The sequence below is a fragment of the Eutrema salsugineum genome, unplaced genomic scaffold (assembly GCF_000478725.1).
Source record: "Eutrema salsugineum unplaced genomic scaffold, Eutsalg1_0 scaffold_5, whole genome shotgun sequence".
Lineage (NCBI taxonomy): Eukaryota > Viridiplantae > Streptophyta > Magnoliopsida > Brassicales > Brassicaceae > Eutrema > Eutrema salsugineum.
In genome coordinates, this window is record NW_006256612.1 from 10,745,688 (window position 1) to 10,760,228 (window position 14,541).

At 38.7% G+C, this 14,541-nt stretch overlaps 6 protein-coding genes and 1 non-coding gene across 8 annotated transcripts; 3 read left to right on the forward strand and 4 right to left on the reverse strand.

Moving 5' to 3' along the window:
- Positions 1 to 130: 130 nt before the first annotated feature.
- LOC18993486 (probable leucine-rich repeat receptor-like protein kinase At1g35710) lies at positions 131 to 2,457 on the reverse strand. Of its 2 annotated transcripts, none has more exons than XM_006417016.2 (12): positions 2,409 to 2,457; positions 2,177 to 2,309; positions 1,912 to 2,059; positions 1,763 to 1,834; positions 1,536 to 1,607; positions 1,337 to 1,408; positions 1,111 to 1,254; positions 937 to 1,017; positions 802 to 873; positions 647 to 718; positions 482 to 553; positions 131 to 377 (listed from the first exon to the last, which is right to left on the reverse strand). In XM_006417016.2, the coding sequence occupies exons 2-12, from the start codon at positions 2,271 to 2,273 to the stop codon at positions 287 to 289; spliced, it is 993 nt and encodes a 330-aa protein (XP_006417079.1). In that variant the 5' UTR covers positions 2,274 to 2,309; positions 2,409 to 2,457; the 3' UTR covers positions 131 to 286. The 2 variants fall into 2 exon arrangements, with proteins under 2 accessions (XP_006417079.1, XP_024008626.1); XM_024152858.1 differs by having other exon boundaries at positions 2,177 to 2,324; positions 2,409 to 2,450.
- Positions 2,458 to 2,665: 208 nt separating this feature from the next.
- Positions 2,666 to 5,163, forward strand: LOC18993487 (probable inactive purple acid phosphatase 2). The gene is made up of 2 exons (XM_006417017.2): positions 2,666 to 3,451; positions 3,661 to 5,163. Exons 1-2 carry the CDS (start codon positions 2,756 to 2,758, stop codon positions 4,939 to 4,941), a joined length of 1,977 nt encoding a protein of 658 aa, XP_006417080.1. The 5' UTR covers positions 2,666 to 2,755; the 3' UTR covers positions 4,942 to 5,163.
- Positions 5,164 to 5,796: 633 nt separating this feature from the next.
- On the reverse strand, positions 5,797 to 7,087 carry LOC18993488 (putative SNAP25 homologous protein SNAP30). Its single transcript, XM_006417018.2, has 5 exons — positions 6,713 to 7,087; positions 6,538 to 6,631; positions 6,209 to 6,336; positions 6,032 to 6,129; positions 5,797 to 5,933 (listed from the first exon to the last, which is right to left on the reverse strand). Exons 1-5 carry the CDS (start codon positions 7,085 to 7,087, stop codon positions 5,834 to 5,836), a joined length of 795 nt encoding a protein of 264 aa, XP_006417081.1. The 3' UTR covers positions 5,797 to 5,833.
- Positions 7,088 to 7,571: 484 nt separating this feature from the next.
- LOC18993489 lies at positions 7,572 to 9,824 on the reverse strand. The gene is given in 4 exon segments (XM_006417019.2): positions 7,572 to 8,306; positions 8,308 to 8,812; positions 8,902 to 9,055; positions 9,657 to 9,824. Coding segments are annotated over 3 exon segments (1,245 nt in total). The 5' UTR covers positions 9,050 to 9,055; positions 9,657 to 9,824; the 3' UTR covers positions 7,572 to 7,714.
- Positions 9,825 to 10,077: 253 nt separating this feature from the next.
- LOC112084069 (protein KTI12 homolog) lies at positions 10,078 to 11,731 on the forward strand. The gene is made up of 2 exons (XM_024152590.1): positions 10,078 to 10,247; positions 10,533 to 11,731. Exon 2 carries the CDS (start codon positions 10,581 to 10,583, stop codon positions 11,487 to 11,489), a length of 909 nt encoding a protein of 302 aa, XP_024008358.1. The 5' UTR covers positions 10,078 to 10,247; positions 10,533 to 10,580; the 3' UTR covers positions 11,490 to 11,731.
- Positions 11,732 to 11,866: 135 nt separating this feature from the next.
- Positions 11,867 to 11,939, reverse strand: TRNAA-UGC. The gene has a single exon. It is a non-coding gene; the product is annotated as a tRNA-Ala (tRNA).
- A 1,234-nt stretch (positions 11,940 to 13,173) lies between these two features.
- On the forward strand, positions 13,174 to 14,443 carry LOC18993490 (PLASMODESMATA CALLOSE-BINDING PROTEIN 1). The gene is made up of 4 exons (XM_006417021.2): positions 13,174 to 13,332; positions 13,554 to 13,796; positions 13,876 to 13,912; positions 14,007 to 14,443. Exons 1-4 carry the CDS (start codon positions 13,281 to 13,283, stop codon positions 14,350 to 14,352), a joined length of 678 nt encoding a protein of 225 aa, XP_006417084.1. The 5' UTR covers positions 13,174 to 13,280; the 3' UTR covers positions 14,353 to 14,443.
- Positions 14,444 to 14,541: the final 98 nt, after the last annotated feature.

The following is a 14,541-nucleotide window of genomic DNA, read 5'->3' on the forward strand; positions in this document are numbered from 1 at the left end:
GCAAGTTTCAGATTTGGATCATAAAGGTGTATACGTTAAGTAAAGAACACATTTCTTTCTTTTCCCTCTTTGCCTTTTTGGTTCTTTGCTTTCTCAAAAGGACAGTGAAAAGAACAAACCAGATACCTTCGATTCAATTTTCATATATGGATAAGGAATCTTTTACATGCAGAAAACACATCAAGTACAATCTTGCTTTAACAAAGAAAATGAATCTTACAAAACCAGAAATCACGGTGAAAATTCCTGTGTGTAATAAAGTTTTTTTAATATGCATAACTATTTACTAAACAAGGAGGTCTATCTCAGAAAGTTCGAGGACCTTATGTGCGCCAATCGCCTTCACGTCTGTTTTGAAGGCGTTTCCTTCTATGTACCTGCAACATACATCCACCAAGAATTAAGTTATAAAACATGGGTGATATATATATATATATATATATATCTTTACAAAGAGACCTTAGAGAGGTTGTGAACCTACATATTCTTTAGGTTTGGGTGATTGTAGAAAGCATCAGGGATTCTTCCACTGAACTGATTGTGGTCCAAGTGCCTGAGGTTAACACAGAACATGCTATAAGGATGCAGGAGAGTACATAGGTCTTTCAGATCAATTGTAAAGTTACGAATATAGAATAAGACTTACAAGTAGGTTAGTCTTGGTAATTTGGCAAGTGCAGAGGGTATTGTTCCAGTCATTTTGTTGTAAGATAAGTACCTAGACTTGAAAGGATAAGATAAGGAGAGATATAATTTGCAAGTGGCGTTCATAATTAAAAAAAAAAGTGATCAAGTACTCACAAGATCTCCAGGTTTGTTAGATTTGAAAGCTTGTTTGGGAGTCCACCAGTGAAGTAATTATTATTTAGAAACCTGCAGCCAGAATGTAACTTGGGACAAAGTCACTTGTGATGGCTAACTCTCAAACTCACTTACAGGTTTCTAAGAGCTGGAAAGCATCCTTCTATGCGTAAAAGATCTCTTATACTCCCGACTAAGTGATTGCTGCCAGCATCCCTATAGACATGCAGACCATGACAAAAAGATACTAAGTATATCTGTAATCTGTTGGTTGATCTACATAAGAGAGCATTGAATGTAAGAGATTACAGGTGGCGAAGCTTTTGTAATTTTCCCAGCTCTGCTGGAATACGCCCAGTAAAATGATTATCCTGAAAATGTAGGTATTGGAGCTCCTTGAGATTTGATAGTTCTTTGGGGATTTCTCCTTTGAAATTGTTAAAGCTCAGGTACCTGCATTAGTGAGATCATGTTACATAGCTCAAGGAAACCCCTTCAATGATATTCTTCCCTGACAAGAGTTAGAATTACTTACAGAAAAGTTAGAATTTTCAGCTGACCAATTTCAGGAGGCAGGACATGTTGAAGTTTGTTCCACCTCAAATTCCTGTTTGCAATACAAATCAGAATGCAAAACAAGATCAAGAGAAAGCAAGCAGCCACGCTGTATTCTTCAAACAACTAATATACATTGAGATCATTGTGGAACTAATAAAGTGTGTGAAGAACATTACAGTGACTTAAGGCGCTTTAGCCGCCCAATTTGCGGAGGAATCGGGCCTGTCAATTTGTTGTTGTGCAGATCCCTGCAAAATTCATAAAGCAATTCCTTCAAACATTCATACCCTGAGCTATGGATTTGTTTCCACCTTAGAGAAAATGGGTAGCACTAGAACTAACAAGAACCCAAAAGTTTTCATATCCTCAACAAGAAACAGATTGCAAAGTCCATGAAGCTTACAGAACAGTGAGATCTAGGAGATTCGTTACAGCCGTTGGGAAAGTCCCGCCTATCGACATTGCAAACACTTCTCTGCAAAGATCACAAATACACTTAAGTGAAAAAAATCAAAACTTTAAAAAATTCAGAGTTTTTGAGTCAAAGGTTACAGCTTTGTGACGACACGGTAATTTCCGACGGTGGAGCAAGTGACACCTGTCCACGGAGGCAAAACTCCATTGCCGCAAGGATCATCTCCAACCCAAGTGTACACCACTCTCCATCCGACCAAACCCTTTATCTCATTCAACGCTTTCACTGCCACACAACGAAATAAAAAAAAACCCAAATCTCTCGCTGAATCAGAAAACCCCATCAGGCGAAAAAATCACAATTTGGAAACAATTAAATGAGAGAGAGATCGGGAAAACTTACAGTCTCGTTGGAGCGTTTTAGCGAGGGAGACATTGATCAGCAACAAAAGAGCGTAAACCCGGAAAATCAGCGACAAGCTCAAACTCAAATGCGCCATCGATAATTCGATTATGCTGCGAATGATCTGTAGAGCCTACGAATCATAAAACTTTCGTGGAATAAGAAGAAGAGTAAAATCGATTTTATAAACTCGGCCAGTGAAATGGTGTGGGAGAAGGAAGAAATATTTTACATCGCCATGGAAAGCAAGCTCAGTGGAAACAAAGCGAACCCGGCATGCACAAAACGGTTGAAATTCCTCAAACTAAATTTATTTTCATATTAAAATTAATTTATTTACTTAATTTCCTTAAACAGGCCGATATGGCCCATATTCATGGGTTTAGATATGCTCAAGAGGCCCATCTTCGGGGAAGGTGATATGTCATAAATCAGTATTGGTTTTAAAATTAGCTTTACATCAATAAATCAAATCCATCCAATCAGAGCGAACGAGAAAACGTCGTCGTGTTAAATCACTGTTTATATCTTCCTTCTCCGGCGCTCCGGCAACAATAATTCTTCCTTTCCTCCGTCGCAATGATCGGCAATTTCTCTTTCTTCCTCGTCCTCTTCGTATCTGTCCTCGTTTCCTCTGCTAATGCCAAGGAGACACTTTCCATTTCCCCCAAAACTCTGAATCGATCTGGCGATTCCGTCGTCATTCAATGGTCCGGCGTCGAGTCTCCGTCCGATCTCGACTGGCTAGGCATATACTCGCCGCCGGAGTCTCCTCATGATCATTTTATTGGTTATAAATTTCTTAATGTTTCCTCCACGTGGAAATCTGGTTTCGGCTCCATTTCCCTTCCTCTGACCAATCTCCGATCAAATTATTCTTTCCGGATCTTCCGATGGACCCAATCCGAGGTCGATCTAAAACACAAGGATCATGATCAGAATCCTTTACCAGGAACGAAACATCTTCTAGCTGAATCGGAGCAGTTGACTTTCGGATCCGCCGTCGGGATGCCGGAGCAGATCCATTTGGCGTTAGGCAGTAAGGTTAACAGGATGCGGGTTATGTTTGTAGCTGGGGATGGAGAAGAACGTTTCGTGAGATACGGAGAGGCGAAGGAGACGTTAGGCAACTCCGCGGCGGCGCGTGGGATTAGGTACGAGAGAGAGCACATGTGCGATTCTCCGGCTAATTCCACCATCGGATGGAGGGATCCTGGTTGGGTTTTCAATACCGAAATGAAGAATTTGAATGGAGGCGTTAGGTACTACTATCAGGTAAACAAATCCGAACCTTTAAATATCAATTTCTTTTGTCTAGATTTTGAGGCTTATTCATGAAGAGAATCATTTGGGTAGTGTAGTGTATCGTTGTTGGATTATAAGAATATATCAAAGGTCATGTCTTTGTGACAGGTTTTGCAAGGAATATGGTTTGTGATTACAGGAGTGATAGATCATCTGTTTTGATTGATCATGTGAATCAGGTTGGGAGTGATTCAAAGGGATGGAGTGAGATCCATAGCTTTATTGCTCGAGATGGCTACGCTGAAGAAACCATAGCTTTCATGTTTGGAGATATGGGTTGCGCTACACCTTATACGACGTTTATCAGGACACAAGATGAGAGTATATCAACCGTGAAGTGGATCCTCCGTGACATTGAAGCTCTTGGTGACAAGCCAGCTCTTGTTTCACACATTGGAGATATAAGTTATGCTCGTGGTTACTCGTGGGTGTGGGATGAGTTCTTTGCTCAGATCGAGCCTATTGCCTCGAAAGTTCCTTACCATGTCTGCATTGGTAACCATGAGTATGATTTTCCTGATCAGCCGTGGAAACCAGATTGGGCAGCTTTCACTTATGGAACCGATGGTGGCGGCGAATGTGGTGTTCCGTATAGTATTAAGTTCGACATGCCTGGAAATTCATCAGAACCAACGGGAACGAAAGCTCCTCCGACTAAGAATCTATATTATTCTTTTGATATGGGATCGGTCCATTTCGTTTATATCTCCACTGAGACGAATTTCGTTAAAGGAGGCAGTCAATACGAATTCATAAAGCGGGATCTAGAGTCTGTAAACAGGAAGAAAACGCCGTTTGTTGTTGTGCAAGGACATAGACCGATGTACACTACGAGCAACGAGGTTAGAGACACTATGATTAGACAAAAGATGGTTGAGCATTTGGAACCGCTGTTTGTGAAGAACAACGTGACACTTGCTCTATGGGGTCATGTTCATAGATACGAAAGGTTTTGTCCGATAAGCAACAACACTTGTGGCAAACAGTGGCAAGGAAACCCGGTTCATCTTGTGATTGGTATGGCTGGTCAAGATTGGCAACCGATTTGGCAGCCGAGACCAAACCATCCAGATGTTCCCATATTCCCTCAGCCTGAACAATCAATGTACCGTACTGGTGAGTTTGGATACACTCGTCTAGTTGCAAACAAAGAAAAGCTCACTGTTTCATTTGTGGGTAACCACGACGGAGAAGTTCATGATACCGTTGAGATGTTAGCATCTGGGGAAGTAATCAGTGGGAGCAAAGAGGGCACTACTAAAAGCCCAAATCTTAAAACCATTCCTGCTTCAGCTACGGTTTTGGGAAAATCGGAATCTAATGTCTCGTGGTATGTCAAAGGAGCAAGCTTGATGGTTATGGGCGCGCTTTTAGGGTTCATTAGCGGATATTTCACCGGAGGAAAGAAAGGATCTGCATCTGCTAACCGTTGGATCCCAGTCAAGAACGAGGAGACATAATATTATTAGCTGAATCTATTTAGGGGCACGATTTGTATAGTATCTTTTTTTCCCACGTTAAGAACCAGGCTTCTAAAGTTGGGAAGAAATTATGAGTTTTTGTACACTAATAATACTGATTTGTATTTCTTCTTACACCACTCTACGATGTCACAGTTTAAAGGGCTTTTGGTGTACATACATATGTTCTGTATGAGTATAAAAAATTTATTGAAGCTTCTATATCTGAATTGCACAGTATGTCCGATCCAGGTTTATGTTCGGTTTTTCTTAAAGTTTTATCTTTTTAAGGAAGGTTGTAATCAAAATGAAACCGAATTTAGTATGGATTCAGAATTACAAATCATTTTATTTTGACGACTTCGATTTTTCGGATGAAAAGGTAACCTTATGTTTGACCCAATAAAGAAAGGTAATCCGTAACTGCGCAACATCATTTTAGCCAGAATGAGATTTGGTTTGGCAATTCATAGATGATTTGATTTGGCCTGGTTTGTTAGACTATGTCGGTTAAAATTTTTGTTTTCCCGCGAGATCAATAAGGTGGATGCTTTTACATTCTTTTCAATTCTAAACATGAAAATGAAAACAAAACAAATTCTATCAAAGCCTTTAAAACACGTGAGATTCTCCTACTATGTCTTAAATTGAATTCTCTTAGATTCAATTAAATTCCAAGATCCAATAACCCCCCCTAAGTCTAAATACTCTTGTAACTTGTTAAACTGTTTGAAAATTCAAAAAAGATTGCTTTAGCTAGGAAATTGAATGAAATGAGTTAATATTGACAATTTTTACAGCAAAGAATGAACAACGAAGAAAATTTGAACTGTACGAACGTAAAGAGAAAAAAATACGAATAGGATTTTAGTAATTTGTTTTTGAAAGGTGTTTATTTGGAAAGCAAGTGACGTGCGCGTTGATTAGCTCCTTTAACACGAGAGTTGAGCTCATCAACATCGTCGCCGAGATGATCAAGAGCCTTGTTTTGCCTGCAAATTTCCCGCAAATAATAATAATAATATAAGTATTTCATAAACATACCGTATAAAAATGTATGAAAATACGTGTGCATTTGTGTGTATCTGACTTCTCGAGCTCAGATCCCATATCAACGGCCATGCTCTTAAGATCACCCAAAATGTCACTTAAATCTGAAAGTCCATCGTCTTGCTTTGCCTTCTCTTGCTGCAAATAAACCATCGTAAATACTTTTCATAAATTAAGCAATTAAGATTCACAAATTTCTGCAAAATTAGACACAAACCTCAACTTTCTGCAACGCATTTGTTGGTTGGTTCAACGGTGGCGGTTGGCTGCTCGATCTTCCTTTCCCTCCCAAACCGAGTTTCTCTCGCTCTTCCTTGTGATTTCCGCTCTTCTTCGATGCTTTATCTAAAACATTCCACAAAAAACATGATCACCATAAAACATGATTCTTTTAATTCAATCAAGAATGAGATTCGGTAGCGTTTAAACAACAAAGATAGAAATGACATGAGTTAGTTAACGAGGTCTCTAATCTTACAAACTGAAAACAACATACACAATTTTAGAATCTAGTCTCTTAAAGGTTTCAAGCAAAAGGGTCAAAACCTGGTGTGATCATTGGTCCTGCGATCTCTTTACTCTTCTTCGGTTTCCATGGCTTAGAGAACATTCCTCCTAAGTTGTTCAAAAGCTTCTCTCCCTGATCTCAATAAAAACACTTTAACCATAAATAAAGAACAGATCATTCCTTTCTAGATTGAAAAGAGAAAGAAAAGTTTACCCGACTGAGATCTTTGTCCATTTCAACAGCCATAACATGAGTCCTGTTGATCTGTTCACCTTGCGTGTGCAACATTTCGAGCGTTCTTGTAGCATCCGATTTGATATCTTCAGCGATCTTAAGACAATTGTTCACACCTTTGGTTGTTTCTTCGGCTTTATAAACCGCATAGTTCTCTAACTCTTCTGTCGTTTGGCTCTGCAGACCACCGGAATCGCGGAAACCGTTTTTATATTTGTCTTCATCGTCGAAATCAGGTGTTATCAGGATTGGTTCTGAAGAAGTTCTTCTTCCTGCATTGATTGTTCCTCCTTTGTTGTTTGATGATTCGTTGGGAAGCTTGTTGTTCCCCGGAGATTTGAAAAATCCAAACATCTATTGACAATGTGAGAAGACTACTGATCAATGTTTTCAAGAAAATGGCATTGGTGATTTGCAGAAAATGATAAAATATTTTGATAAAGTTTTGATTAGGACGCGGTTTAAGCCAACGGTTTACCTGTGAGAAATCTCTGGAGAAGACGAGAGAGAGAGAAAAGATTCGGATTAAGAAAAAAAATCCAGAGAAAGAAAAAGGAAAATGGTTATCCAAAAATAGAAACCTGTGACAAAAGATGTGAGTTTCAAGAATGGATCAAAAGAATGTTTAGTTAGATTCTCTCTCTGTTTGTTTACCGTTGAAAGGATCTAGGGATGAAGGGAGACGCGTCGGAGAAGGAGAAGTAATCAGCCACCACGTCACGTTCTCTGTTTCTTTCTACACAGTTAAGAGTCTCTGTTCTGTAACTACCAGACACTCTGTTTTCAAGATCTTTAAGGATAGTTTAAGGTACAAGAAACTAAAGAAATTGATTACAGATGAAAAAAGTTAGTTTATTAAACAGTTTTGAAGATTTTTTTCTTCTTCTTACAAGAAAATCTAATTTACAAAGGTAATAAATAAACTACAATATAAAAGAAAAACAACAATCTAATTTATTTTCAAATTTGTTTTCTAACTTTTTACATTCGAAATTTATTGACGTATGGGTCTTGGCCAAAGATCTCGTCGATGATGTTTGAAGTTGGAAGCAGATCAATGTTCTTATTCCAAAAATGATCTGGCAGAATCGAATCACAAGGATCAAACGAATACGAATGATCCACAAGATCATTGCAGTGGCGCCAGTAATTCCCAATGTTGGATTCTTCTCTGCTTTTAACTGGACATCGAGAGTAGCTTACATTGGACTGAAACTCAAATGACATGTACGAATCTTCTTCCACATTCACCTCTTCTTCTTCTTCGTCCCTTGATAGGCTTTTCCCAGTTTTCTCATCTGGAGTTTCCGCACCACCAAAGGTGTTGTCATACTCCACTTGCCACTCGTCATCATCACTATCAACGTCCAGGCTTTTAGATCGATTCTGGACAGCTCGTCTCCGCAGGATGAAGACATTGAAATAATAGCTCACAATTTCCTTCATGGTTCGTGAAGGAAACGCAGACTTCAGGTGTTTCCAGAAATCCCGGTCCAGTGAAACCGGATTGGAGTAAACAATCTCGTGAAATAGATCTCCTCGTCTTCACTAGTTTACAGCAACTTCCTCCCCTTTCACCGAGACCTATGTTCAGACATCTTTCATGTCCAACAGTTTCAAACAAGTCCTCTCTGTTTTCCATGATATGCTGCTGCACACATCTGATGGACCCTTTATCCAGGCAAATGCATTCCTTTCTTCCTTTACCGATTTTGCAGACCTCTGTTTCACAGTCAGGCATTGGAATTATGCACTTCCCCATCACTTGTTCTTCATCACTCGACTGGCCCCTGACTTCTTCCTTGACACATTCAGGAATATCAGCCTGGTACTCTGACCCGATTGGAACTGGTTTTCTAGGAGACATCTGACACCAATCATCATCATCTGCTGGGAAAATTGGTCTCCAGGGGAAATCTGACTCGGGAGATCCATGAGAAAGGGTAGACTGAGTCGTCGCACCAGACAGAGAATCCTCCTCAAAACCGGTTGTGGTCCAAGAGAAAGGTGCATTGCTCTCAAACCCCTTCTCAACATAATACTCACATTTGAACCCGTAGAGGTCACTTGGATCCTCTCCTGTTAGTGATAAGCAAGACAAACAGCAATTAAGAAAGATGCTCGAGTTTATCATGTTAACCCCTCTGCAAGATGCATATTATTATTACCTATGACAACACCTGAATTCTCTAATGATTCACGATACGGAACTCCTTCATCTAGTTTGGCCAGCTTATTGCAAAAACTAATCTGTCTTGCATGCTTCACGTTGTGCTCTCGCACATCCTCAGCGTCAAAAGTGCGCTTAAAACCCATATTAACCTGTCAAATGAAAACCACAAGCCATTTAATTACTTGGCGTGAAGGTTATGTTATCTATGTCAACTGCTTTTTAATGAACATCCACAGATAAACACTAACAAGTGACAAACAACTATTAAGTCTATAAAGGTGAGAGCTCTAAGACCCCTGTTAATTTAAGGAAACTAAAGTATAGAGAAAAAATATTAACCCCAATTTTATACGAGTAAATTAAAAAAATCCCCAAATTTGAAGCCCTAACCCTAGAATACAATTCGCGGCTGAAATCACCAAATCACGGATCAAAAATCAAACAATCGATTACTTCTCGGGGTAATAGACAAAAGCCCTCGATTAATTGACAGATCTGACAAACCCTGAAACATCAAAGTCAACGAGTTCCCAACTCGGATAAAAAATTGGGGAAAACTAGAAATTAAGACGAATCCGATAATAACATCGAAAGAATTCAACATCTAAACAAGAGATTGATCAGATCTGTAGTTTAAAGATCTGGATCTAGAAATTCGATGACTCAAACCCTAGAATTGACAACAACGAATGGATGATATCAATACGTATATCAATTGATTGATGAAATCAAGAGGAAAAAGAATATTACAATAGATTTGAAGATCGATCTGGAAGAAGGAAGGGATCTGCAACTAATTCGAAGAAAATTTTGTAGGAAAAAAATAATTTGGGGGAATTCGGAAAGGGGCTAGGGTTGAAAATTCGTGCTTTTCGATTAGGGGAAGACCCGACTTTGAAACCCGGATTAAATTCGGATACCGAGACAACATCGAATGAGCTGTACCTTATTAATTTTTTGAAGCACTCGAAATGACAAAATTATCCTCGCCGTTTTCCAGCACGTGCCTAGCAACTTGCTTTGGCATATCCTCGTATCTATCTTCTAAACCGAAACATAATAATTTTCGTCGACATAAACTGATACTTATTTAGACAAACCGAACCAAGCGAATTGGACCGGTTTATAATCTAATTATCATAAGCCCTAAATTCCCAGATTAGATTCTCTCACGCGACCATTTTCAAGCTCCCGATTTTAAGCTTCCGGTATCGCACTTTCGCCGAGTAGATTCCTTATTCTGCCTCTCTTTGTGTTCCGGATTTATATAGCTCTTCGTAGCATCCAGATATTAACCGTCGCTGAATCTGCTCGTGATCTGAGTAACTCCTATTTTCTTGGGTAAATTTTTCGCTCTGATAATGCTTGGGTTTGCTTGATTTTTCGTGATCCATTGATCTCTGATTTTACTTGTGGAGTAGCTACTGAAAGGTGGATGCTTTAAACCGATATGATATTTTTTAGCTACTAGGTGGTTACTAACTTACTAGCATTTCTGGAAATTTTAGTTTTTTTATTGAATTCGGGTCTTTGTCTGTCCTTTTGTTATGTGTCGATGTTTTTATTAGATGTGTGTTATTAACCTAAAGCTCGAATCTAAAGTCATGTATTGATTCAATTTTGTAGGCTCTGTGTTTAGTTCATCAAGAAGTTCTGTGCCGCGATAAAACAAAAATGGCGCTAGTTGTGATTTGTGGGCAACCTTGCAGTGGCAAATCAATAGCTTCTGTAACCTTAGCCGAAACATTGAAAGAATCTGAGACAAAACAGAGTGTCAGAATCATCGATGAGGCTTCTTTCCATCTAGACCGTAACCAAAACTATGCCAACATGCCTGCAGAGAAGAACCTAAGAGGAAAGCTCAGGTCAGATGTTGATAGATCAGTCTCGAGAGGTGACATTGTTATTGTAGATTCCTTGAACAGCATCAAAGGTTACAGATACGAGCTGTGGTGTATCGCTCGTGCCGCTGGGATTAGGTATTGTGTAGTTTACTGTGACGTGGATGAAACGCATTGCAGGCAATGGAACAAGGAGCGCAGTGATAGAGGCGAAGCGTCGTATGACGATGGTATATTCGAAGATCTTGTGAGAAGATTCGAGAAACCTGAGAGAAGAAACCGATGGGATTCACCTCTCTTTGAGCTATACCCTTCTCGAGAAGCAATAGACAAATCCTCTCCTGTGATCTCAGAGGCAGTGACTTATCTGACCAAGACTGTTGATTCCAAAACCCAAGATGTGAGGATTCTCCAACCGAGTATCGCGACTCAGTCCGCTAGATTCTCAGAAGCGAACTCTCTTTACGAGTTGGACAGAGCGACGCAAGAAGTCATCAATGCGATCGTGGAACAGCAAGCACTTGGTGGGGCTATAAGCAGAGTCACTGTTGGCCAAGAGCTACCTCCAATCGAAATCTGCAGACCGATTGGACTACCGGAGCTAAGGAGGCTTCGAAGAACGTTTGTTAAATTGATGGGTCAATCGAGTCTGAGCGGGCCACAGTTACCAACTGACGCAGACAGCGCAAAGAGACGGTTTGTGGATTACTTGAACAGAGAGTTTGGAGGTAATAACGCTTGAGATTTGTGGGTGACATACAAAACATCTTACATTTTGGTTTTCATTTTCTGAACTCGAGTCAAATTTCATCCTTTTTGTTCTTCACAGAAATTTTGGAGCTAAATTGATGTATCTTTTATGCAAAGATATGATTATTATACATCGAGTCAAACAGTATCGTGTTTGTAATACTGTTAGTGAGAAAATGAAGTTACAAAGACATCTCTTTTCAGTTATGTAATCTATTTGTCTTGTTTCTTTAACATAAAGAAGACAACGGACAAAAATCCGTTTGACATTTGGATGTTTGCTTTTCTCTTTTAAGAGAAAGATACGACGGTACTTTTTTAATGATTGGATTGTAAGAACTAGAAAATCAGAAAAAGTGAAAAAATATATGGAGATGCAGGGGATCGAACCCCGTGCCTCTCGCATGCAAAGCGAGCGCTCTACCATTTGAGCTACATCCCCAATTGATTAAACTGACACAACATTATATATAGTTCTTATTTTTATCTAGTTCGATTGTTTACTAAGCATATTGATTACATCAGACTAGCAAATTAACGATCTGTATGTTTTTATAGACACCATATGCAACCACATTATATAAGAAGTATAGTGAATCTATTAATAAAATAGGTTTGTATAGTTTTGACATAAATTACCAAGTCCCAAAATATCTTCTTATTAACAAACTTTTGTAATATTTTTTTTTTTTGGTAATTGTTATGCATGCATTGGACTGATACCAGTTCGGTAGTTTTTTCTTTTCGTTCGTTAAAGACCAGGTAAGTAGCTGGTTGAGAAATAGCTACGTGATATATATATATATATATATATATATATATATATATAATTTTTTTTTTAATGGCATGCATAGTATTCGTTGTTAGTCTTCTTTTTTTTTGTACAAATATTCGTTGTTAGTCATTCAACAAAGGTGGCTATTTCAGCTCGCAGATAAATGTTCACTTTTGAGTTTTTTTTTCGTCTTATGATGTTCAATTTTAAAATTTCGTAAAAATTATCGTCCACAAAAAATCTATTAGTAATCTTGAATAGAACCGACATGCCAACATGACAGTTGGCAATCGATTTTTAGTGTGCGTGTTGGTTTTCTATACCTTTAAACTAAAAGTTTCGTTCCCCACACGTAGTCAAAACGAGTGTTAAACTAAGTTCAAAATCAAACCCAACACTCTTGTGAATTGTGATTATCACTACCCGTTTTTCTTAAAACAGTAGTATGATATTATTAAGAGATTTAGAAACGTTTCATCAAGATGTAACATATTCAATATATAAAATGTGACTCATCAGTACGTATATCTAGAAATTGTTTTGATTTTATTCATGAAGATGTTAGAAGATGAGTCATGTGGCTCATGCCCAAAAAATGATAATACAAAAACAGAAATATATAAATGTTATCTCCATACGTAATGCTAGTTTGTCAATTTCTTTTTCTTTTTCTATTGTAAGTTATACAAACAACTTACCAAACAAAACTACTTTTCTTTTTCCCTTTTATTCCCTTAAAATGTTTGTTCAATCGATTTAGTCACTACAATAAAAAACCAAATATCGTACAGATAGAACTTTTGGAACCCAAAGACTGACTTACAAAGGTTTTTATTTAACAAAAAACAATATTTAAATCGCCTTCATTTCCTTAAAAACTCTTAATATCTCTTCATCCTCTCTCTCTCTAAAGTCATCATCTTGGTATTGGTGTGTGCCTGGTTTCTTTGTCCAAGGGCAAAGTCTATTTTGTGTTTCCCCTAAAGAGCGATCTTAAGCCTAATCATCATGAGAGTGCTTCTCGCTCTCTTGCTTCTCTTGGCCTCGACTACATGTTCAAGTAATCTTAATTTCTTCTCCCCTTTTTTGATTATCTTCCTATTTTCCTATTTCTCTAAATCAAGCTTTATGTAAGGGAATGACCTTTTCCATCTGGATACTATCAAAACCAATCATGATGCCCTGAAAATGGTTATTAACGTATTACTTCTTTTCTGGTCGTTAAAAAGGGTCCACACCAGGATTTGAGATTTCTTGCTCTGTCTCTGTCTCTGTCTGTAGGTGCAATTTACTGTCTCTGCAAAGATGGGATAGGAGAAAAAGAGCTTCAAACATCAATAGACTACGCATGTGGAACCTTAGCAGATTGTAATCCAATCCGTGAAAAGGGTCATTGTTATCAACCAAACACCATCAAAAGCCACTGTGATTGGGCTGTTAACAGCTACTTCCAGAAAGCAGCTCAAGTCCCTGGAAGCTGCAATTTCTCCGGCACTGCCACTACCAATCAAAACCCACCTTCCAGTAAAGTCAACTACCCTCTAAACGTCTATATAGCTTTGATGAAAAAAGTCGTTGTCTTGATGAATGTTGTTTTGTGCAGATTTGGTAACAGGTTGCATATTTCCTTCAAGCCCTAGGTAAAAGATCACTTCCATTAAGCTAAAGCTGTCTCATTTACAAAATTGAGACTTTAAAAAAGTAAGCTTTTTCTTTTTTCGTACTTTATAACAGCTCTGCAGCGTCTCCTCCATCAACAACACCACCGGGAGCAACTCCAACAAACGGAACCACTCCATTTCCGGGATCTCCGACAAACGGAACTACTCCATTTCCGGGATCTCCAACAAACGGAACCACTCCATTTCCGGGATCTCCAACAAACGGAACCACTCCATTTCCTGGATCTCCAACAAACGGAAATTCTTCATTTCCGGGAACTCCTCCTGTGTTTGGTCCAACCGGAGGCTTTAACCCAAGCAATAGTGCTTTTAGTTTGGCCATTTCCTCTGTTTTCACACTCTGTTTCTCATCACTATCGTTTCTATGGTGTTCTGATCTAAGGTTGGTTCGTCTTTGATGTGATTCCTCTTTGGTTGGGAAAAATAAGCTTAGGTGTTTGTTTGGTTTTTTTTTTCTCTCTGTTCTTTCATCTATGTAAAGGTTGCTCTCACTGGAATTCTTGAGTAAAGAAAAAAATAAACAGAACATAAATCTCAGTGATGAGATTGGAAACAAATGAGACCTGAGGGAAGTGGTGAGTTTATGA